The sequence below is a fragment of the Notothenia rossii genome (assembly GCF_949606895.1).
Source record: "Notothenia rossii genome assembly, chromosome: 1".
Taxonomy (NCBI): domain Eukaryota; kingdom Metazoa; phylum Chordata; class Actinopteri; order Perciformes; family Nototheniidae; genus Notothenia; species Notothenia rossii.
This window is the reverse complement of record NC_136912.1, coordinates 28,965,578-28,988,493: the sequence shown is the minus strand read 5'-3', so window position 1 is coordinate 28,988,493 and position 22,916 is coordinate 28,965,578. Positions and strand designations below refer to the sequence as shown.

The 22,916-nt window shown below is 40.1% G+C and overlaps 1 protein-coding gene and 1 long non-coding RNA gene across 2 annotated transcripts; one reads left to right on the top strand and one right to left on the bottom strand.

Annotated features, from left to right (window-relative positions):
* Positions 1 to 1,348: 1,348 nt before the first annotated feature.
* On the bottom strand, positions 1,349 to 14,351 carry LOC307028725. Its single transcript, XR_013805084.1, has 5 exons — positions 10,729 to 14,351; positions 3,757 to 3,817; positions 3,411 to 3,583; positions 3,197 to 3,261; positions 1,349 to 1,482 (listed from the first exon to the last, which is right to left on the bottom strand). It is a non-coding gene; the product is annotated as an uncharacterized lncRNA (long non-coding RNA).
* Positions 7,109 to 18,512, top strand: LOC307028677 (N-acetylneuraminate-9-phosphate synthase-like). Its single transcript, XM_079663912.1, has 6 exons — positions 7,109 to 7,321; positions 7,612 to 7,827; positions 7,906 to 8,005; positions 8,209 to 8,363; positions 8,746 to 9,012; positions 17,650 to 18,512. Exons 1-6 carry the CDS (start codon positions 7,190 to 7,192, stop codon positions 17,851 to 17,853), a joined length of 1,074 nt encoding a protein of 357 aa, XP_079520038.1. The 5' UTR covers positions 7,109 to 7,189; the 3' UTR covers positions 17,854 to 18,512.
* Positions 18,513 to 22,916: the final 4,404 nt, after the last annotated feature.

Below are 22,916 nucleotides of genomic sequence, written 5' to 3'. Positions count from 1 at the left end.
AGAAAAAAGATTGAGCATTTTCATCTTACTTTGATGTGGGATAAAAAACATTTCTTCCATAAGTAGTTTATGTTTGTACTTAATACTTCTTAGACTACTTGCACAAATAATATATATTATTATTAATTAATATATATATATTTATATATACAGTCTATGGTTTGACCACGCAAAAGTGAAAGACGGCTGGCTTGACCGCAGTGTTCCGGTGGGCATGTAAACAAATGCATAATGCTGCGCTATACTTTGTGGCCTCACCCAGTTGCATAGCGACACTTATTGTTTAGGTGTCTTTTAATAAGCAGGTAGTCATATCATTAACTAGAACCAGCGCCATATAGATAGAAGCGTTACGACAGCGGAAGTTCAAAAACGGTTATCGTCACGTGGTTCATGTAGACGAGGATCATTCCCCGGAAGTTCATGGCGGGCAATGTGAATGCATTCATAACAGGAGATAGAACTACGATTTTTGGTAATTATTAGTGAATAAAGGTTTTGATTTGCAATATTTATACAACAAATCGATATGTGTATGTATTTACATCAATATGTTTTAAAGAATAAAATAGAATTTGCTAATATTAATTGATAATATTAGGATTAGTGTGAACAACTAGTTTACATGTTAGGCTAACAGTGCCTTGGTTAAAGAGCCTGTTGCTGTTTATAGCTTTGAATTCTTTAAAAACAATATTATCTTCTTAAACTTGTATGGTAGTCAGGAGAATCACTTTCTAATGTTTGTTGATATATTTAGAGGGAGGGGATCTAAAGTAATGCTTCAAAATTCAGATTAGATTCATTTCTACCATTTTCTTAAATTCATGGTAGTTTCAGTAATCCCATGGTAATTGAGGAAACAAGTTATCTAAATGACTAATGTCATCTTTATGGCTTTCAGAAAGGACAGGAGACCGACAGGTGACTATCAAAGGACTAGCAGCAGCAGCAGCATGATGAGGATGATGTTAAATGTGTTGTTTTAGGAACATCCATTGCAAATACATGGAATTCAATAAACATTGAATAGCATATCATGCAGTTTGTCTGTGCCTTTTCCTCCGTGTTGTCCTGGTTTGCTGTGCTGCCTTCTAGTCACCACCATGGTTTGCTGTGCTGCCTCCTAGTCGCCACCATGGTTTGCTGTGCTGCCTGGGGATGCTCAAATCGCTCCGAGAAAGGAGTACGAATGTACGGCTTCCCCACTGACACAGAGCGGAGGAAAAAATGGCTGGCTCAAGTCAGCAGGAGCAATTTCACGACCAACGGCAAAAGAATATGTGAGGTTATTATATACAAACACTGCATTAGCACTTTTTCACAAAACGAAAACCACACCATTGGGAAAGCTTAATGTTTTGTTTAATACAAAAAAACAGGGAAAGGCTTGACAAACACTGAAAGTTGAGACTCAGGGTGCAGGGTGAGGGTCTCAGTGCAGGTATTCAGGCTCCATTGAATCCCTCTCTGGTTCTTGTGCTGAAAAAGGGAGTAACAGACAGGAGAAAGGGTTATACACACCTATATAGCACACCTATTGGATGGGAAATTGCCTTGGGGAGATAAGGTGTGGTCTTTGTTCCCAACTGAAGTTATGGAACTTTATTATTTGTGAGTTTAACAAAGTATGACAAATGGCATCACTAGCTGGATCTGATCGATACGGACATAAACGCGAGTGAAGTCTAATCTGACGGGAGAGCGAGATCAGCTGCTGCTGACGAGTCGACACGCAGCTCTGCATGATCACATGCAGCGGTGAGCGGACAAAACACACACTTCAGGTTAGAATATCACACGTAGCTATTTTAATTACCTCTTAAACTACCTAAACTAGTTATAGATATGTTTAGTTTTACTGTCGGGTCACTCATTACTGGATCCGCGAGCTGCATGATACTGGCATAATAGATTGCCCGATCGGGCAACCAGCAAGTGAGCTTTCATTGCCCGAGCTAAATACTAGATGGCCCCGGGCCATCGGGCAATCCTTCATGTCGAGCCCTGTCAGGGTCCTTTTTCTTTTACTGTAACTTTGGAAGTTGTGTTACCAATGCTTACTGTTTATTTGATATCAATTTGGTAATACAATTAATAAAAACAACAAGGTTTGGGTTTGTTCTTCAGATATGACTGACGTTAAGGTGTAAGCTCAATAATGAACTCCAGCTCAACCAACCATATTGTAATATCTAAGTAATTATCTTGAAATATTACTTGATTTCACATACACTACTTCGACGTTAGCTAAATAGAAAATAGCATGGATAATTTACAAAGGCTTTAAAAACACAGCAGGAGCCCAAGACTGTCAGCGACACGAACCGTTAGCCCCGCAGTCTCCACCAGTCACCCGAGCCTCGTCGTTCTGATAGCTCCGCCCCTTCGCTCCAACCCCCCTCCCTTCCCCCACATCTACAGGTGAAAATTACTTTTGCAACACATTTATCGCAAGAAGTGTAGCAAAAGTCAAGACCGCAGATTCGTCGATTTATACTGCCACAGAGCAGATTCGTCAAGTTGTAATGACTGATTTGAGAGGTTGTAATAACCAAGTTGCAGTTGTAATGGAAAATATATTTAAAACATATGTATTTTTACTGCAAGTGAACATTTCATCACTAAGTTCATTTTTTTTCTACAAGTTGCAAAACCTTTTTTTTCTTCTGTGACTTCAAATTTTGTTCACAGTTACGTGGATATTTTATACAAGTGTACATTTGGTTCACAGTTACGTGGATATTTTATACAAGTGTACATTTGGTTCACAGTTATGTGGGTATTTTTATACAAGTGTAAATGTATGCACACAAGCTCAGATTTTTTTTCTGCAAGTGCTCACTTCAGGTTTTACACGCTCTCGCATTTTGCAGCATATCTACCTTCATACCTTTGGCCATGCCTTTGAAACAATAAGAACAAGATGTAATCAAAAGTATTGCATAGGGAAAGGCTAAGGCATTGGTGCACAATTGATATGCATTAATAATCTCAACAGATATTGCCATCCAGAGTCTTACAGCTCTTGCTACTGATGGTCTACTGATCTGTAGATGGTTAACCTAATATAACTAACAGATGTTCTATTGACATGCTACTGAGTTTGTTGAGAGATTGTAGATAATCTACAAGTGACCCTCAAAATAAAGTGTTATTGAAATTAAAACACACATATTGTTAAGGGGTTTCATACCCTTGTATTTCAAAACGCTCCATGAGAAGAAGACACCACCACTTCCGAATCAAAGGCATGTCCATCTGAATGAAATGTGAAAGTGACAAAGACAATTTTTGATTCACAATGTCCATAATAAATCATTTTTCTTCAAGATGAACAGTATGATGCAACATAAGCAACACTTTAAGCAGGCATTTACTTCTTTGGTAAACAATAATCATAAACTAACCTCCTGGAATTCAAATCCGGCGATCCAATGGACAGAGTATACTGGAACAAAGAAGATGGAAAACAAAGCATTATATTTACAATGTTTACAGAAGCCTGCAAATGTACCAACTGATACCCTACCATAAGCATAAAAATCCTGCAGTCATTTCCACAGATCTGGCGTGGCAAACCCTAAAATCAACAACAAAAAAAGATAACATTAAATACATAACTGATAGATAAAACCCAAGTCTTCTCCGTCACATGATGATTTTTACATGATGAGCAGAGTACGGGCAATAGTAATTTATCTTTGCAGTAGCTATGGATTTATTATTAATATTTGTTGTGCATTGATTATTCACCGCAATATCATGCCCAGTCTTCTCAGTCCAGCTCCCAGGATCAATCTACTGAGCAACATTTCTACAAGACAAAAATAAAAGAATTAACAAAAAGACATTTTGGAAATCATAATGTTAAAGTTCTTTGGTACTTGTGCACATAAATCTACAGTAGCTGCCACATGTCTTTGTCAAAATTGCCTTGCAGTCCGAAAACCAATCAGGTTTAACCCTAACCCTAATCCTAACCCTAACCCTAACCCTAACCCTAACCCTAACCCTAACCATAACAACCACTGACATGTTAGGGTTAGGGTTAGGGTTAAACCCTAAAACATGTTTTAATGTGTCAGTGGGTGACATGTTAGGGTTAGGGTTAGGGTTAGGGTTAAACCTGACTGGTTTTCGGATCCCCCCAGACCCCCCCAATAAAGCAAAACTGCACTTTTCAGAGTGGCCTTTTATTGTGGCCAGCCTAAGGCACACCTGTGCAATAATCATGCTGTCTAATCAGCATCTTGATATGCCTCACCCGTGAGGTGGGATGGATTATCTCGGCAAAGGAGAAGTGCTCACTATCACAGATTTTTTCAGATTTGTGAACAATATTTGAGAAAAATTGTTATTTTGTGTATATAGAAAATGTTTTAGATCTTTGAGTTCATCTCATGAAAAATAGGAGCAAAAACAAAATTGTTGCATTTATATTTTTGTTCAGCGTAACTGACTATGTAACTATTTGTATTGAAATTCTAATGTTAATTATGGTTATTTTATGTTTTTTGTGAGTCACTTTGGATAAAAGCCTCTGCTAAATAACATAACCAGAACATACGGTTTCATTAAACAAATAAACAAAAAGGCTAACGGCCCGTCTACACTACAGGCATGAAAAAATCTTGAAGCTGGGCGTGTCTGAAGCTTGGCGATTTTTTGCGAGCAACCAATCACATGAATCTCCCGCCCCCGACATACAAAGCAATAGCAATGTTAAAACGAAGTAAACTGGATATAAACTCTCCAAACAGGCGAAAAAACGATCAGTTTCACCCACTGTCTCTGCCACCTCTCTCCATGCCTGGTTCCTCCGGTTTGTATCCCGGTAAATAGTTACGGTCGTAAAGAACCGGGTGATTTGCTACCGTAATATCTCGTTTGGAATATGAGGAAATGAACTGCGGTCTGGCTCTCCCAGCTTGCACGCGGTTTGATTGGCTGCGCTTGCACTGGCGGGATTTGCATAAACGGAATTTGATTGGCTGATGCCAAGCATCGAGCCTCAAAAGTTGAACATTGTTCAACTTTTGATGCCCGTGATGCTTGCAAAGCCATGCCATGCTCCCCACAATGCAGTTCGGCGAAGATTACAAATCTTCTACGTCACCCCATTCAAGTGAATGGGCGAAGCGTTGAAAGCATTTTTTGATGCCTGTAGTGTAGACGTACCGTAACAGTTGGTTTTGCAGCGAGTCATCATAGGCTAACAGATGACATTTAGCACATGTTGCTTGTATTGCTGTCCAATTGAATACACCAGAATAGTTGATAACTTTAAACAAACAACATGATTCACATTACTCACACTCTTACTGCAATTAGTGATTAAATCAACAATTAATGTAAGACACCTAGTTGGGCTTGCCAAAATCACGCTACAGTTTCATTAAACAAATAATCAAATATGCTAACGAAGCTAATGCTTTTGCCGAAAGCTATAGCTAACGAATAATTGGTTTTAGTGCCTTTAATACTGTTAGAAGCTATCAGAAGCTGTTTTTTTGTATTGCCTTAAGACTATCATAGTTAATGTTAGCTAATCACACTTCATTTCAAGATACCGGAATTGTTATTAATGTTAAACAAATAAAACTTTAAAAGCACTTCACATTACTCACAATCTCTGCGTTGTCGTTCATATTCATGTCTCCTGCTCGCTAGGTGGCAGTGTCACGAAAAACTATGGTCGTGCGAGTGCGGTCCTGAGAATGCGGTCCTGAGAGTGTGGTCCCGAGAGTGCAGTCTCCGACGCTGCAGCTTCATGCTACTCGAGCGCATAGACTTTTTTTCCGCTACCCTTTCTCTCCAACAACAGCCCAGTTAATTGTAGTCCTGCACGGACCAGCCTATACACTCGCTATCGATGTCATCACAACGATGAAACCCAGTTTTGTTCTACACTCTCATGCCACTGCCAATCCGTGATCAATTAGCCTATAATTTTATGTACGCACCCCGGACCGGCACCAGTTCCTCCAGAAATGTAGAGAACTGTGGCGCATCAGGTGATGCACGCACCTCCCGCTGCCCCGTCTTACAAGCACGTAGAAGACAGGCACAAACAACGAGAGTGCTTTTAGACCATCTTGTTTTTAATAGAGACGGCGGTGGTGTGAGTTAAAGCTATAGACAAAGGCTGTGACTTTCTCCCTCTCAGTGCACTTCACCAGCCACACACATACGGGGAGGTATTTACACACACACCCCGAGCTGCAAATGGAGCCGTGTTCATAGAGGCGATAGCGGTAATATCTCTGGCTGCTTATTCTCAAATGCTAGTGTTGGCCGCTGAAACCCCCAGAATTCGGCGATTTGTCCAATACAAATCTTTACATTGCTTTCATACAGAAGTTCCACTTTACTGATGCCTCTCTTTTAAGGTTTCCCTAAACATGAGCTGTGTTTGTGTGGCACTTCCATCCCGAGCAGCATACACAGAGGAAATCAGCCAGGACAGAGTCCCCAGGCATTGATCCCCTGGGTTTACTATCCCCAAATGTTCATTAATCAAAAACGAAACACAACCGCTCAGCTTCAAAGACAATTTTACAATACCGTCAATCACAGATTCTGGTAAGGCAATGTCCAAATGTGGATTTGAAATTACACTTACCAGTTCTGAAGATTTGTTGGTATCCTGCCGACAACGCCAATTTGTGGGCTAGTTCAGAGAGAATAATCAACATTGTGCATAACAAGATAGAATCATACCACCTCTATCAGCTGACGCCAACAGGCAGGAACAGGGAGTTAAAACAATGAGAGCATAGCAGCCAATGTTACAGGTGCGTGTGCTCAGTCAGGACAGTATGACCTGATAAACTGGGTCAAAGTTATGGGCTTTAGAAAATATTTCCCCAACAGTGAGTACATTATCAATATAACTTTCTATCAATGTTAATTCTTGATGAATGATGAAAGGTTACAACAATGTTTTTTTCTTAATGTTCTAAAAAATGTTGGGCCCCCGTGGTGAGGGTGTTTGGGGTGGCCATGGCCACCCCCAGCCAACCCCCAGCTCCGCCACTGCCCACAATGCGGAAATCCTCCCACATCTGGGTGGTGCAGCACTTTAAGACCCCCGGTCACAGGCAGCAACCGCCTACTTCTCATCCTGCTCTCCACTAGACTACTACGCTACTTTCACTTGTTTCGTTTTTACCTCTTTGTGGTCAAAATGCCTTTAAAGTTCGAGCTGTGTCCCGGTAGAATGATCGGAGGAAGTAACCCTTGCTTCATCATTGCTGAGATTGGACAAAACCACCAGGGAGACATTGGGATCGCCAAGAAAATGATAAAAATGGCAAAGGTATTACTATTGAAATGCATGGGCATAGGAAGTATCCTCAATGTGGGTGGGACAGTTTGATTTTTATTAAGAAACTGTTCCTTTTCAACTCTAGGAAACCTATTTGTTCATTATTAATATATTTTGATTTGTATTCAACTTTGCTGTAAATTGGAATGCTATGCTTTATTTTAGAAAGACACATTACCGTCATTTTTGCATGTTTATCTCGTTGTTACACCAGAAATTGATTAAAAAGGATTAAATAATGAAAGTGTATTAATTGAACACGATTGTATCAACCTTCACAGGACTGTGGTGCTGATTGTGCCAAATTCCAGAAGAGTGAATTGGAGCACAAATTCAACAAGCAAGCCTTGGAGCGCCTTTACACTTCCAAAAACTCCTGGGGAAGAACTTATGGTGATCACAAGCGCCACCTGGAGTTCAGCCACGAGCAGTACAGGGAGCTGCAGAAGTATGCAGAGGAGGTGGGGATCTTTTTCACCGCCTCTGGGATGGACGAGGTAAGAAAGACAGTTTTGATGAAGCCTTAAGACATTTTAATCAGGTTTAAGTTTAATAATGACTTTTATTTTCTTTAGATGGCAGTGGAGTTCCTCGATGAGATCAATGTGCCTTTCTTCAAAGTGGCCTCTTTAGACGCCAACAACTTCCCCTATCTGGAGAAGTGTGCCAAGAAAGGTGAGACTGGACCTTTATAACTGGGGAAATTAATACATGTGAGATGTATTTAATGGTGAATAAAAAAAAACCTGTGCATTTAATAAGTATTACATGTAAGCCATATCTAAAAAGATTAGATAAGCTACAGGGATTCCTGAAGGCATTTAGCCTTCTGCCCATGTTAGCTAAGATGTTTACCAAGCTTATGTTGTCTGTATCAGGACGGCCCATGGTAGTGTCCAGTGGGATGCAGAGCATGGAGACGATGCGTCGGGTCTACCAAACAGTGAAGGAGCACAACCCTAACTTTACCTTCCTGCAGTGCACCAGCGCCTACCCTCTGGACCCTGAAGATGTCAACCTCAGAGTTCTAGCGGTGGGAAGAATTGATTTTTACTATTAATAGTATTACTTTTATGAAACGGTTTGCACAAAACAACACATTATTAAATATATTTCAATCAGATCAGATATTATTACTGTATTAAGAACTACTTTAAAAATGATAGATTTTCCCAAAAGATAGATTCCTCAAGATCTCTCTCATATCTGTATATTTGTTTTTTGTATTGACAAAATGGGTATAAAGTGTTGATTATTGATCTTGAGTTGATGGTAAGCAGATGTTTTTACTTTTCTTGTCACTGTCATGCTATTTGTACACCATTGTTTCCAGTCTTAATGCTAAGCTAACAATGTTTGTTAACCAAAATCAAAGATCAAAGATTTATGAGTCACATTTGTACCATCCACCACAGGAATACAAGAAGGAATTTCCAGATATTCCCATTGGGTATTCTGGCCACGAGACTGGGATCAGTATATCAGTTGCGGCCGTAGCTATGGGGGCAAAGGTCGTCGAGCGACATGTTACTTTGGATAAGAAGTGGAAAGGAAATGACCATGAAGCCTCGCTGGTGCCCAGTGAGCTGACCGAGCTGGTGCGCTCCATCCGACTGGTGGAGAGGGCCATGGGGACCGGCATCAAGACTATGTTACCCTGTGAGAAGGCGTGCCACGACAAGGTGAGTAATCGTCAAGAAAAGCATGCACAATAAGCATTAAGGTGCTTATTTTACTAACTTTGTCTATTTGCAACAATAGATTTCACTTAAATTAGTCACAAGCTAGCATGAGATAAGGACATAATTGCATATTTAACATAACATTTCATAAAAGTGATACAACATTTGTTGTCCTTTTCGAAAAGCAGATATCTCAACTTCAATAGAACCAGGCCCGGTTCCAGAACAAAATGATTCAGGGTTCATCTGAGATTAGAGAGGGTGCAGTGGTAAAGTGCTTTTTTTATAAGTGGGGAGTGGACCTAGCACCCTCTAGGGGGGTCCGGTGGTATAAGCCCCCGGGAAGATTTTTTTTTAAATATTGAAGTTAAAAGCATCAATCTGGTGCACTTTGAGAGCAAAATGAAGAGATCTTTGGATACATCTCAACACCCTTATGAAACAGAACTGTTTCAGAACCTCTCCTTTCACAAAGCCACTGACTTCATGTGCTCTTTGCTTGATTCATGCCTTCCCATTCCCTTATCACGTACAAGAGCATGGCGCCGGTTGTTGTAGCCAGTTGTGGTGAAGGCATCTGACGTACTTGAACCGAAATGTCTACATGCATAGCAGAAGATGGTATCTTTTTTACATGAATATTCCAGCCAATCTCGGTTTTGAAACCATGAGCTGCAAAATGAGCGTCTTACCCCATTGTACAAGCGAGTTGGGTACTTTTAAAAAAAATACTTGGGCAGGCTAGTAGCGTAGGCAGAAATGTACTTTAGGGTGGGCCTGTAAAAAATAGGGTGGGTCCGATTTTTCTTCTGCGCATCAGAAGCTAACAACAATCCCCGCCGGTACCGGTGACAGATTACTTTTAGAATACTTTTGGAATACTTTATTTCCCCATAACAGATGGGTATGTTTTGGTGAACAGGAGACACGTATTTTACGGTTTTAATGGCTTATCAAGAGCACAAACACAACATCTTGGTGTTATTCTGGACAGCTCTCTCATCTGCACCTCACATAAAAAACATCACCCGGACTGGATTCTTTGTACTGTCTTAAAACCTTTCCTTAGAATATGTTATGAATTGTAAGGTGTCCTTGGGTGCTTTGAAAGGCGCCCCTAAATAGAATGAATTATCATTATTATTTATTATTATTATCTGAAACGATGTAATAAGAATATGCAACTTTTAAAACTTTTTCAAGTCACTTGCCCCATGCATTCAGCAGCAGCAGGCCATTCACTTTGATTTTATCCCGTTATAAATGTCATCCTTTCGACAATAAATAAATCCTACATAAACGTTATCTTGCACATTTTATCTAACCATCTCCGTTTCTAACTTTCAATATATTTTAAAATAGATGTCTCTCTCTCATCTGCGTGCGTGGGCGGGGCCTCACAGACACGCTGCATCGCTCTCTCGCTCAAAGACATGCTGCAGCGCTGTGCAGTGTTCACACAGTTCTGCCGGTAATGAATATTACATTTTGTGAGGAAACTTTTCCACCAATAATTCCAATAAGTATTCCAAAATGTATTCACTTCAGGTTTACGAAAGTAACTGTAATCAGATTACTCGTTTTTCAAATGTAACGCCAGCTGAATACACTTGATTTTTGTATTCTGATTATGCAACGCCGTTACATGTATTCCGTTACGACCCAACCCTGTGTATATCTCTCCGGACTGTCCGCCAGCAGATGAAAAACACCCACCTCTCCGCCTCTTCCAAGGGACGAGGGAACCGTGCGGTAGAGTTTCCGTTAACATTTTTTTTCTTCTGACAGCCCAGCAACAGGAGGGTTATGGCTAGAAAGGATCCGTCTAATGCAGTGGTCGCCAACCAGTCGATCGCGAGTGTGCTGCGGGTAGATCGTTGACCGTAAAAAAAAAAGTAACAAAAGAAAGAAAAATTAAATTAAAATAATAATGTTCGAAAAATACGTTTTTAGATGTAAACCTATCATCCACCACCCCGTTAGCAGGTGCCACTTGATTGACGTATATTTGAGACACCTCAATAATATAATACATTAACCGTGCTTTACGTGAACCTCATCATGACACAAGAGACGACGGCAGGACTGTAATTTCCCGTGTTCAGTGAACGCAACAGAGGCAACACACCAGACCAATCAGAGAGTTGCATGGAAATACACGTGTGCTTGTGTCATTCAAACTCGGCTCTGTGTGTTTGTGGCGATAGCGCATTTAGTGTGATAGAGAGGGAGTGAGGGAGAGAGAGGGACCGGTGCTAGCGGGGACCGTGATGTTAGCATCTGGTTAGCTAGCTGCACTAACGGACATAAGGAGCTGTTTCCACAACAAGCTGGAGGAGTGTCCTCTCCTGTCAGACTGAGGGGCTCAGGTGAGCTAAAGGACTCTTGAGTGTTTAGAACAGTTTTGTCACAAATTATTCAAAAGATTATTTCCGCGGCACACCTTCATATGATCATTATAGTTATACAAACAATAAGAGAATAAATGAAAAACAGGTATGACATAGCCTACTATATGGCAGTAAAACAAGAATACAGTTTAATGTGATTTGTAAAATATCCATAAAGATAAAGTAAATCTGTTTACAGTTCTGTTTCATCTGGGTGCTGAGAGAGGTATCCATAGATCTCTTCATGTTGCTCTCAAAGTGCACCAGATTGATGCTTTGAACTTCAATATTTAAAAAAAAATCTTCCCGGGGGAGCATCCCCCCGGACCCCCCTTGAGGAGGTGAGGTCCGCCCCCCAATAGCACTTTACCCCTGCCTATATGCCGTGAGCTGATTATGGAGCCTTCATTGTAACAGTAATTCAGATGCAATTAGCCTATATAAAAGGCCTCAAATTGGAAGCATTGTCTGGGCCGTCTTTTCCACTCAATTTTGCAATAGGTAGATCTCGCCTTTCACCTAGGCAGAGGTCGGTGATCTTGGGCTTAAAAAGGTTGGTGACCACTGGTCTAATGTAAATATGACGTCACGTTCTCGTTTCAACTCTCGTTGTAATCGGAGCGGCTCGGTTGTAATCGGAGCGGCTCGGAAGCGCAGCCACGTGGCTGAATGTTTACGTTTGGGATGGCGAGAAACTAAACTATATTAAATTTGTAAATACTTGTTAGCGGTCTTGCTGTTGAAAGAAGAATGACAACACTGTAGATCAGCAACACTATGGTTTATTTTGTATTCACAGGCAAGTCAACGTTGTTGCAGTAAAAGTCCCAAGATAGCTCCTGGTGCAATAAAATGTATGTTGCATGTTACTGCTGTAGATGTGTTTACCTCTTTTATATCCCGTTGGGTAGTTTAATCTGCAGCAATGCACCATATTCTATAATATCATCATATATGTGTAGCTTTGTCTCTGTCGTATCTTTCAAGAGTAAAGTGAAACAGCTGTTTTCAGCTTTGTGATGATGTATTTTCCAGCTGATCCAATAGGCTTTTTAAACACCTTACTGGCATGGAGGGAGGGGAATTTTCTCAACACATAAAGGAACACTTTATCCTTCAGTTTATCACAAACATTACATCAACACATTTGGAGATCCTAATTTGAATCCAGTCTGTAATTTGATATTAAGGTTTTAATAATGAAATGAGGTCATGAATCGAGTTCAAGGTTAAGATCATCTTTATTATCCTATGTACAAAAATGAACATACAACATTAATATAACAGTAACGAATAAAACAAAATAACATTATGCAACTCTGATCTTCTTGCTGATACTTTTCAAAGTTACTTTTACATTTGCTCTACTTCTCCTGCTACTGTTTGCTCTGCTTTCAACTTCTCTTTCAACTCTGCTCTTTACTCTGCTTTCCCTGTTTCCTCTGTTCTCCTCTCCTCATCTTCTCCTCAGACTATCCTCGTTTTGCTGTATCCTCTCCTCTCCTGTTCTCCTCTCCTCATACTCTCCTCCTTTTGCTGTCTCCTCTCCTCTGTTCTCCTCATCTCCTCTCCTCCTTTTGCTGTTAGATATTTAGACTGTAATGACAGCTTATGATATACTTTTTATAACTACATCAATCACATGCAATGGATTCAAAAGGTTGTTTTACTTAGCACCTCTTTACAGCTCCATTCATCTCCAAGCTTCCAACATTCACCTGGCGGTGGTGCCTTGGATGAAAACAACTTTTGATATGATACAATACAACAACAATAGTTAACACCTATCCACAGCAATAAGCACAATGAGAAGACTAATGGTCTCTTTTATATCAGTTTCTATTGGAGTGAAATGAACTGTGCCATGTCACATAGGATTGGAATGGATGATTGGCTGTGTTTTGTGAATATAGAGGAGATGGCAAAAGTAAATATACTTTGTTCTTACCTAAAGCATCTATCCTCCTCTTCGTACCCCTGCCTGCTCCTCCCGCATTAGACTCTGGGGACTTAGCTTTTAAAATCTTGTTCAAGCTGTCCACTCTGTAGTTGGATCTCATGACCTCAGCTTTATGACCCACCCGGCCTGAAAAAGGGTGTCTACGATGGCTGGTACTGAGAGGTGTTATGGTCCTCTTCTGCCTTTTGTGTTTGGGGGGCGTGAAGGTGAGAGGAAGACTACTGTCATGTGGGGTGTGTTGCTTTACGTCCTCCAAAAGATCATTTAGTCTTGATATCACTGTACACATGAACGTCTCATCCTGTAGGTGGTATGTGTGCTCAGTAATTTCCCGCAATAAGGTCCCACACTGCTGTCGTTTCCTATCTCTTGAGGACTTTGAGTGGTTACCACTGCTCTGATTACAACGAGAGTTAGAACGACGTCTCTTCCCGCCCACCCCGACCCTTTCCGATTACAGCCGAGCCGCTCCGATTACAACGAGAGTTAGAACGAGAACGTGACGTCATATTTACATTAGACGGATCCTTTCTAGCCATAACCCAACAGGAGAGGTAGGGAGAGACGTGGGGAGAGGGAGGCGGGGCTATTTCATCGTTATCAGAAAATGATCGTATAGATCGCTGCTAGATGAGGGCATTCGGGGCTCTTCTTGGAGTCTGGCTTTTAAAAAAAATGCAAGTTCATTTGTGAACTTTGAGCCATCATTTATTTTGCATGCAGCGCTATGCCTCGCTCACGTTATTATGGCGCGCGCCGGAACCAACAATTAGTGGGTTTTTTTTTTTTAAATGACACCGAAGCTTTCTCAGGGTGGGCCAATGAGTAAACTGGGTGGGCCTGGCCATCATTGACTGCTGTGTAAGCACCTTGCAGATGACGAATGCGCAGCGGCACAGGTCACGCGCACCTGACATGATAACGTTACCGTTTAAATTGCCCAAATAAATGCAGCAGACTATGTTAATTAACCACAATTACAATTTATATACAATACTATATTCTTCTTCTTCTTCTTCTTCTTCTTCTTCTTCTTCTTCTTCTTCTTCTTCTTCTTCTTCTTCTTACTACTATTATTATTATTATTATTATTATTATTATTATTATAATTATTACTATAATTATTATTATTATTATTATTATATATGTAATATTTTTCACTTTTCATTTTTTTTTCATTTTTCAAATGAGGGAGCAATGCACCCTTATGCACCTCCGTAGAACCGGGCCTGAATAGAACTAAGGCTGGAGCCACACGAGGACGATAACGCAAATGGACCGAAATCAATATCAAAAAAGTCTTCCGTCCACACGCAATAGGCACCAGAAACTTGTCCGTTCACACAAGACCGCTCGAAAGCGCTGGAGACGCTGTAGTAGCCTACATATGCCTCTGTCGATGCTCTGGCTCTTTTTCTCCCTCCCAGAGGCAAGCGTTTGCTCCTGCTGTAAATCTCTCCAGTAGTCAGGGCCGCCCCTGGCCAACTTGGGGCCCCAAGCGACATTGTGAGATGAGCCCCCCCCCCCCAACCGACATGAGTGAAAACATTTTTTTGGAAACAAAGTAGGCTACTTTGCAAATATAATTCCTGTTTATTATTATTATCGACACAGTTACTTTTTTTTACAGTGAGGTAAATGGTAAATGTGCATTTATGGCGTTCAGTATGCGTTTACAAGTGAATACGTCTGCATTTCCTGCCAAATACTAGCCTCAAAAAGATTAAAATACAATTAATGCAAATAAACTACTTCTACTAATAATAATAATCATGATCAATTCAAGTTATTTTTATTATAATATAGTTGTAATATAGTCAAGATAAAACATGCTTATGATATGCTCAAAAACTGATATTTCTTAAATCTGTATTCAAATGTAGTTCCCTCTGTCAGCAATGTATCAACAACTACACACACATTTCTATCAGTATTTCTCTGTGTTGTGGTTGACATGATGATGACTGTTAGGAGTTAAGGGGAGGGGCTGAGCATCACCATGAAATATGCAAATTGACATAAAAATGAATAAAAGGGGAAAGAATGCTCCATGTTTTTTAGGCTGTAAACTTTAACTGTTATGTAAGCCAACTAGACAGACAGTGTATCATTCTTCCTCCTGTACATTAGCAGATAAAAGGCATCACATACTTGAATGAATGGTAAATAAAGAATGCTGGAAATAACTGCATCTCCATTACCCTATATGCTATGCAGAGACTGCCTTCTTCATGTCGTGAATTGCAGCTGATGTTTTAATATGGCAATTGGCAATTTGACTGACATACAACATTTGCAAGTTGTACATTTGATTCATACAATAACCCATCTTCGAGTGATGCACTAGTTTCTTCATGTTTTGTTTTTTTCCCCCTCTTGCTTGCGCCGGACTGAAACTGTCTTTTGACCGACATCTCTTCACCTGCACTAGTGGCCGTATCAAAGCCGTGATTGGTCAGATGTCGATTCATTGCAACGGTGTCAGGTTACAGACGTGCTCCCCTTAGCCGCGTTCACACCGGAGTACTTTTCCCACTTTAGTTCCGATATAGTTCCGAAATGTCGCGTTCACACCAAAAAGAGCCGGAACTAAAATTAGTTCATGAGAACCTTTTTACCCCCTTTTCCATCCCTGCTAGAGAGCAGGGACTCTCATGCGGCTCTCTTGTGAGAAAAGAGCTATATTTCTGATTGGCTGGGCGGATTGCAAACCACGCCCCGTAAAACTCAAAAAAAGTGTTGTGAAGCCACCATTTTATTAGCATTAGCATTAGCATTAGCCCAGCGCAGAAACGCAGAGAGACTAACTTATGGCAACACAAAATAAAACATGGGAGCGGTGGAGATGAGGAGGTGTCGGCATTCTGGCGATTTACTCGGAAGGCTTCAGTAGAAGCCAGTCCCCAACAACCGGGGACTTCCGGCCGGGGATTTTGGGCGGCAGTATACGCCGTGAAGTTGTTTGCGGCCTGCCAGTAAACCCAAAGCAGAAGAAGAAGAAGTGACGTCAGCGGCTTCATTTGCCTAATCCACCCCCAGGGACTTATTCCGGTGTGAACGCGATCTGTACTTAGTTAATCAGAACTAAAGAGTTCTGATGAACTAAGTTATCATGAACCTTTGTGGGAAAAGTACTGCGGTGTGAATGCGCCTCTTTTCACGTCTCACTCTCGCGGGGGGTGCGCGGAGAACTGAGCGGAGAACTGTGCACAGCAGCTGAGGCCCTCTGGGCGGGGCCCCCTGCGCAAGGCGGGGCCCCATGCAGCCTGCGTGATTGGCCTGTAGGGAGGGGCGGCCCTGAGTCCACCAGCAGATGAAAAACACCCACCTCTACGCCTCTTCCAAGGGATGAGGGGACCATGCAGCAGAGTTTCAGTTAGATTTTTTTCCGCCGGTCAACATGTCCGTTAAAGTTTAAATCTTCCGGACAAAATTAGAAAAGTGCCGGTCAAAGGTCTTCTTTGTTATTTATTGAGCTTTAAAAAAAATTGATAACGACTCTATATAATAATATAATAATAAAAAGCTTCTCTTTTCCTCCCTGTCTTCTGACAGCCCAGCAGCTAATCTCTGAGCAGGAGAGGTGGGAGACACGGGGCTATTGCTTCAACGTTATCAGGAAATGATCGTATAGGCGTAAACACAGAGCCGTTTGCCCCCCCATAGCATTTTGTTCGCAGATCTACCCACCTTGGGACCCGTTATCGTTTTATGCGTTTCCATGTCGGCCTCGTGTGGCCGAACCGTCTATATGATAGAGAACTGTAGCGGATATGACCGTTATCGTCCTTGTGTGGCTGGGGCCTAATATACACCAAACTTAACAGTGTCAGTGTATTTCAATCCTCATGGTTTTTTAAAGACAGTTGTCTTCATATACTGTTTAAAGACTGATTTATGTAACATAATTTATTCCAGATAAAACAGTGAAAATTGAAGTATTTTCGGATTTATGGAGCAATAACAAGACATATCCCAAATTTCCTCCATTAAAAAAACCCATCTTATATGTCGACAAAATGAAACTGGCTATTTTCGCCTGGCTATATTATATTTTTTAGATTTGTGCTCTGGATATGTATGCAAATTGGTAAATTCTTGAAAAGATAATTCCTCATTTGCATATTTAAAAAGAACACATCAGAAAACATAATTTGGTAAAAAGGCATTTGTTTATAAAACGAATGAGGTGTCTCCTTGTAGAAAAACATTGGAGATGTTACTTTTCATATTTTTCCTTCAACCTTGGCCATGATAACAATGAGAGTGTTGTTCCTTGTCTTCCAGCTTGGTAAGTCTGTGGTGGCGAAAGTAAAGATCCCCAGGGGGACGGTCCTGACTCTGGACATGTTGACGGTGAAAGTGGCCGAGCCTATGGGCGTCGCTGCCGAGGACATCTTCAAGCTGGTCGGTAAGACCGTGACGGAGGAAATGGAGGAGGACGACAGCGTCTTGCCAGAGGTGGTGGTGGGTTACTGCAAGAAGTGCTGAGGATGGAAGATTTGAAGTGGTTTGAAAATGGCAATATAATACATTTTATCTGGGGCTACTTCAGAAGGAGCTTGTGCAATGGTCAATTAGCTTATTGCTGCTTAGGTTCCTGACATTAAAGTGATGGAGGATCAGTAACTACCTGCATAATTACACAGTTTTAAAGCTTTTACATTTTTTAAAAGCTGCCTTTATATAATATACTATCTTTCTGGCTCAACAGGCTGTTATTTTACAAATGTTGCACTATAGTTTTAGCCCTCACTGAGGAGATTAAATTAAGATTGAACACACGAAGCTCCCCATTTCACAACAGTATGAACAAAGACCCAGTTTGCCAAATATTAGGTGTACTTTTCTCGTAACAACTCAGTCATTTTAATTGTGTGATGTCAAGCAAAGTGTGTATTTGTACTCATTCTTTAAAGTAAGACTACTGGAGCCAGACACTAAACAAAACCAAAAGAAGAAATATGTACACATCCGGGACACGGCTGAATTTCTTCTCTCAATATGAACCTTCTTTTGCTTCTTCAGTCTTTATGCTGTCACCAGCAACGCCTCTAATCACAGTTGCAAGATGTAGGATGTTTACACTTTACTTGACAAAATCTGAGATCTATGATGTGCAGAAAATAAATAAATGTTGCCAGAACTTCCACCTTTTCCGCTTTGGTTGTCTTTAATGTTGCTTTGATGCTCAGATCAGCTCTGTGCGTTCCACATTCATGGTGTACTCTCTTTGACATGATAGGTTTGTTTTTATAGATGTGAAGTAATTATCTGGAAATTGGCATAGCATGCTATAATTTGTGTATTGTGCAAAGTGTTTTAAAATCTAGACTGAAGATGGAAATTAGCCTCTCTGGCTAATCTGGCACATTTAAATGATGGACTCCGTTGCTCATGTTGATTAATGTGCATTGTCCCTCGTTAAATAAATAAATACAAATGTCTTATGTATAAGAGCTGTACACACAAAAATGATGTCCTGAGATACATCGGAATTCAAAATATTCTCAATATAATAATGTAAGTAAATAATAAATGATAAGAAATGTAATTCCAGTAACATCATTGTGGTCGACAACACTGAAATGGTCACAATAAACATTAAACAAGGTAGAAATAAAGCAATTATTAACTATAAGCCATATCTGAACCTTTCAAAGTCTATAAAACTATAAGTTCTGTTTCAGCAGAGGCACCCCAATACAATAATAGAGTCCTGTAATCTGATGTTCTGGATGTGGATCAGTCGAGTGAGTCTGACGCTGTTTTAAGTTTAAACACCATCTGCAGATGTAGGAGCCTGTTTGTTATTGCAGGTGTTAATGTTAAATATACTAAACTTTGTATTAAACTGAACACAAATTGAACAATGCTAGAATCTAGCATTTTCTCTTAGGAGCTAGATGCTTTACTTACAAACAGACAGCCTCTCGGTTTACGAACTTAGTTGGTAAGAATGACACTAAAGTATTGAGTTGAAACTTCTCTGACAACAGAATCACAAAATACTGGATGGTAACCTACTGCTGAAAAGTTTACATTTTAATATGTCATGCAAGACAAACTTGCGAGTTGTACCATAAATTAGCTAATGTTCTCCTTGAACCTCCAGATGGAGCTGTTGGAAAGTTGGATTTACCAAAGCAACATGTTCAACCCGTCTGTTACAGAATCCAAGTTTTGTTAGTCCATTTGGCAAGTGTTGTAAGGAACTGTCATTCTGTCAATTAATGTCCGAATATAACAAGAATAGCTCCACATCTTTTCCCAAACAATGACAGTTTAGCAACAAGTCACTGAATTAATGTCTGCTTGACTGCGAGTCATCCTGGTGGAGGAATACTTCCTCCATCTTAACTACAAAATGTTTCAGCCTTAAGAGGAAACAGGTGTGATCCCCCTCACTGAGCTTCAGTTGGGTGCTTAACATATAGAACACAAACAACCAAAACAGCAAAGTGTTTATGTCAGCTGTGCTCTCTTTGTACCAAATTTGATTGAGATTCTAATTTATCCACTTCTGTGTGCATAAAAGTCTAAAGTGAAACTTATTTCCTATTGTCAAATGTATTGTATTTCAAGAAAGCAGCAAGGAGGGTTTTTCAAATATTCAGCAATAACAATGAAAGTAGTTTCAACAATTAATGAAGGTTACCACTCAAATATCCTTAACGTTTTTGTTCCCTTTTGTGGCAACTATGGCGATGAGCTGTAACTGCAAGTGTTGCGAACTTGACTTTTTCTGAGATCTCGCTCATTTGGCAGTAGATCGTCACTTAGAGACATTAAATAAATATTTCAGAGATTAATACTTTAAAACAAATATAAACACTCCTATAATTTTCCTATAATATCCATGTCAGGACTCACAGGTTTAATGATGAGAGTAAGCTTGGCATACTTTTTTTTTCTCGTATGTTTTCTTGTCACGACTTTACAATAAGACTACCCTTATAAAGGATTCATACAGGGTTTATAATTAGGCTGTAAACACTTTATTAATCATTAAGAAACATTTATAACATAACACACAAGGGGGCGGGTAACAACCGTGTCATGGGACCTTTAATAAAACTAAAAAACTAAAAACTAAATGGTAGTAACTCATTCATAAATGGGAATGTGTTTTACACTTTACAATAAGTCTCCCTTTAGGCAGTTATAAATGTTAGTAACTCATTCATAGATGGTCATAAGAGATGCCAAGAAACATCAAGATGGAAGGGGGGGAGAATCAACTCAGTGAACAACAGATACCAAGGATGCTGACTGATGAAGAAAACGAAGTAAGCTAGGTAGCCAATATAAGGCTTAGCAGTACAGATACACGTGGGCTCACTATTTGGCAAGAAACCAGTCACAGTTGCCCTGTTTATCTCATGTCTTATAAAAGCTTATTAATGATTTATAAAGTGTTCACAACCAAATTAATAAATGAATTACAAACTATTTGTAAACCCTTTATAAGGGTAGTCTTATTGTAAAGTGGTACCCATCTAGCTGCACTTTAGAGTAGATATCCTTTCCAGTCCTGGTCACCCCACACCAGTATTTCCCAGCATCCGTCAAACTCAGATCAGAGATGGTCGCTGTGAAGAGTCCCTTTCCGTCATCCTCGATGGAGAATTTGTGTTTATTTGCTTCTGTCCTCTTAATAAGAACATCATTGTCGTTGCCGCACTCGTTCTTGCACAGGTACTTCTCATAATCCTCATAGCCCTGTGCATAGGGACAATATACAGTACTACAGCCTGTCTTCCTTCATATCCAAATACATGGATCAACGCTGCTGCGCTCCTCACACAGATCAGAGCAACTGAAAAGAAAAAACACAAAATAAATTTAAAAAATCATAGTAATCATCTTTAACTTTTATTTTTCATTTGAAGTTTATTTGGCTTCCTATGAATCTCTTATATGTCAATAATATGCTTTTTCTCATCTCATCATGTAGTTAAAAATGCAAGCTGCAGGCTTTATAGCTAAAAAAAATGATTCTTCTAAATGTAATTAGCATAAAAACCGATTAATGCATGTAACTTACTGCACAGAGTGAAATGCAGGTTCTCAAGGCTCCACATCCTCATGTTATTGCATTGCAGTTTAGAAGAAAAAGAAACAGAACGAAGAAGTGGGAACATGTCACACCCGAAATACAGAACGTGTCAGCATGCCAGTCAAATGTTGGACCTTTTTCACTTCTGCATTTAAAGCAGTGGTTCTCAAACTTTTTCTGTCATTCCCCACTTTGAATAGGTGGTCCTTTTCAAGCCCCACCTGTTCCTCATTGCTCCAATAAAATGGTAGGCCAAGCTTAAAATGGTCAAATGTAGCGTTCTATAACAGGGGTCTCTGACTTTTTTTAGGATGAGAGCTACTTTCAAAAAATAAAACAAGTCGTGAGCGACTACGGGGGGGGGGGGGGGGGGGGGGGGGGGGGGGGGGGGCTGATTTAGAACAACAATGCTTATCTATCTTAAACAATCAACAAGAAAATCGTTTCCTGTCTTATGAAATCTTTGTATTGTCTGACTGACTGAAACAGAGAAAACCCACTCACCTAAGCACAATTCAGGACTAAATAAATAATGTGAAGTATAAACGATTCCCTTTAGCTTATTGTGAATGTAGTTTACAGGCACATTTGTTAGAGAAGTTCAATCAAATTGTCACATTGACGCCACAAAGGGGCAGTACAAGCGGACACTTCAACATTCAGACAAGGTTCATGGTACTGTAGAGTAAATGGTCTTTTATCCTCATCTAAAATGAATCATGATATGAAATCTGCCGAGTGAATACATGATTCAATATGTGTTTTTATTTTGTCTTGTCTGACAGAAATATTTTCATTTCATTTTTGTTAGCTTATTTTTTTAACATATATATATATTATTCTGAAATGGGTCGATCAGCATAATAAGTACTTTTAGTTTTTCATGCGTGTATTGATTCTAATACTTTTGTTCTTTTACTTCTGATTGCAGGACTTTTACTTTAACAGAGTATTTCTACACTCTGGTACTTCTACTCAAGTACGAGATCTAAGTACTTCTCCCACCTCTGTGTACGAGTATGGCAGCATTATTATACACAACAATGAACTGGTGACCAAATTATTTTCGAAAGAAAGTTTGCTTTGGAAAATATATGAATCAAAAGTGCATGTTCAAATAAACCAACACGTTCTCACTCCCAACCCGTCACATATTGACGGACGGTCAGGGCCCCTCCCCGTCACTCTATTACGTACAGGGCACCCCTTGGAAGTCAGTTTTCAACGGGCAGGGCGTCCCATAGACCTTCATAGACCTCCCATAGCGTTGATAATATACGCCATGAGAACGCTACCCGGCAAATGCTACCCCGACGGTCGGTTGTTATTGTCAATATTCATATAATAATTATTTATTTTTTAATAGTCACACTCGATTTCGACGATTTTCTTGTTGCCCCAGCTGGTCAACACCTCTTTTAGTAGAAACAAAGGCTACATTAATGTATTAAATCGATGTTGATCCATGTGTGTGGTTGTGGAATTAATGGACGTG

Bases quoted from the DNA above. Each gene is read 5' to 3' on its own strand.
- LOC307028677 (XM_079663912.1), top strand. From the start codon at position 7,190: ATGCCTTTAAAGTTCGAGCTGTGTCCCGGTAGAATGATCGGAGGAAGT. The intron at 7,322-7,611 runs GTATTACTATTG...CAACCTTCACAG, and splicing joins AAATGATAAAAATGGCAAAG to GACTGTGGTGCTGATTGTGC. The intron at 7,828-7,905 runs GTAAGAAAGACA...TATTTTCTTTAG, and splicing joins CCGCCTCTGGGATGGACGAG to ATGGCAGTGGAGTTCCTCGA.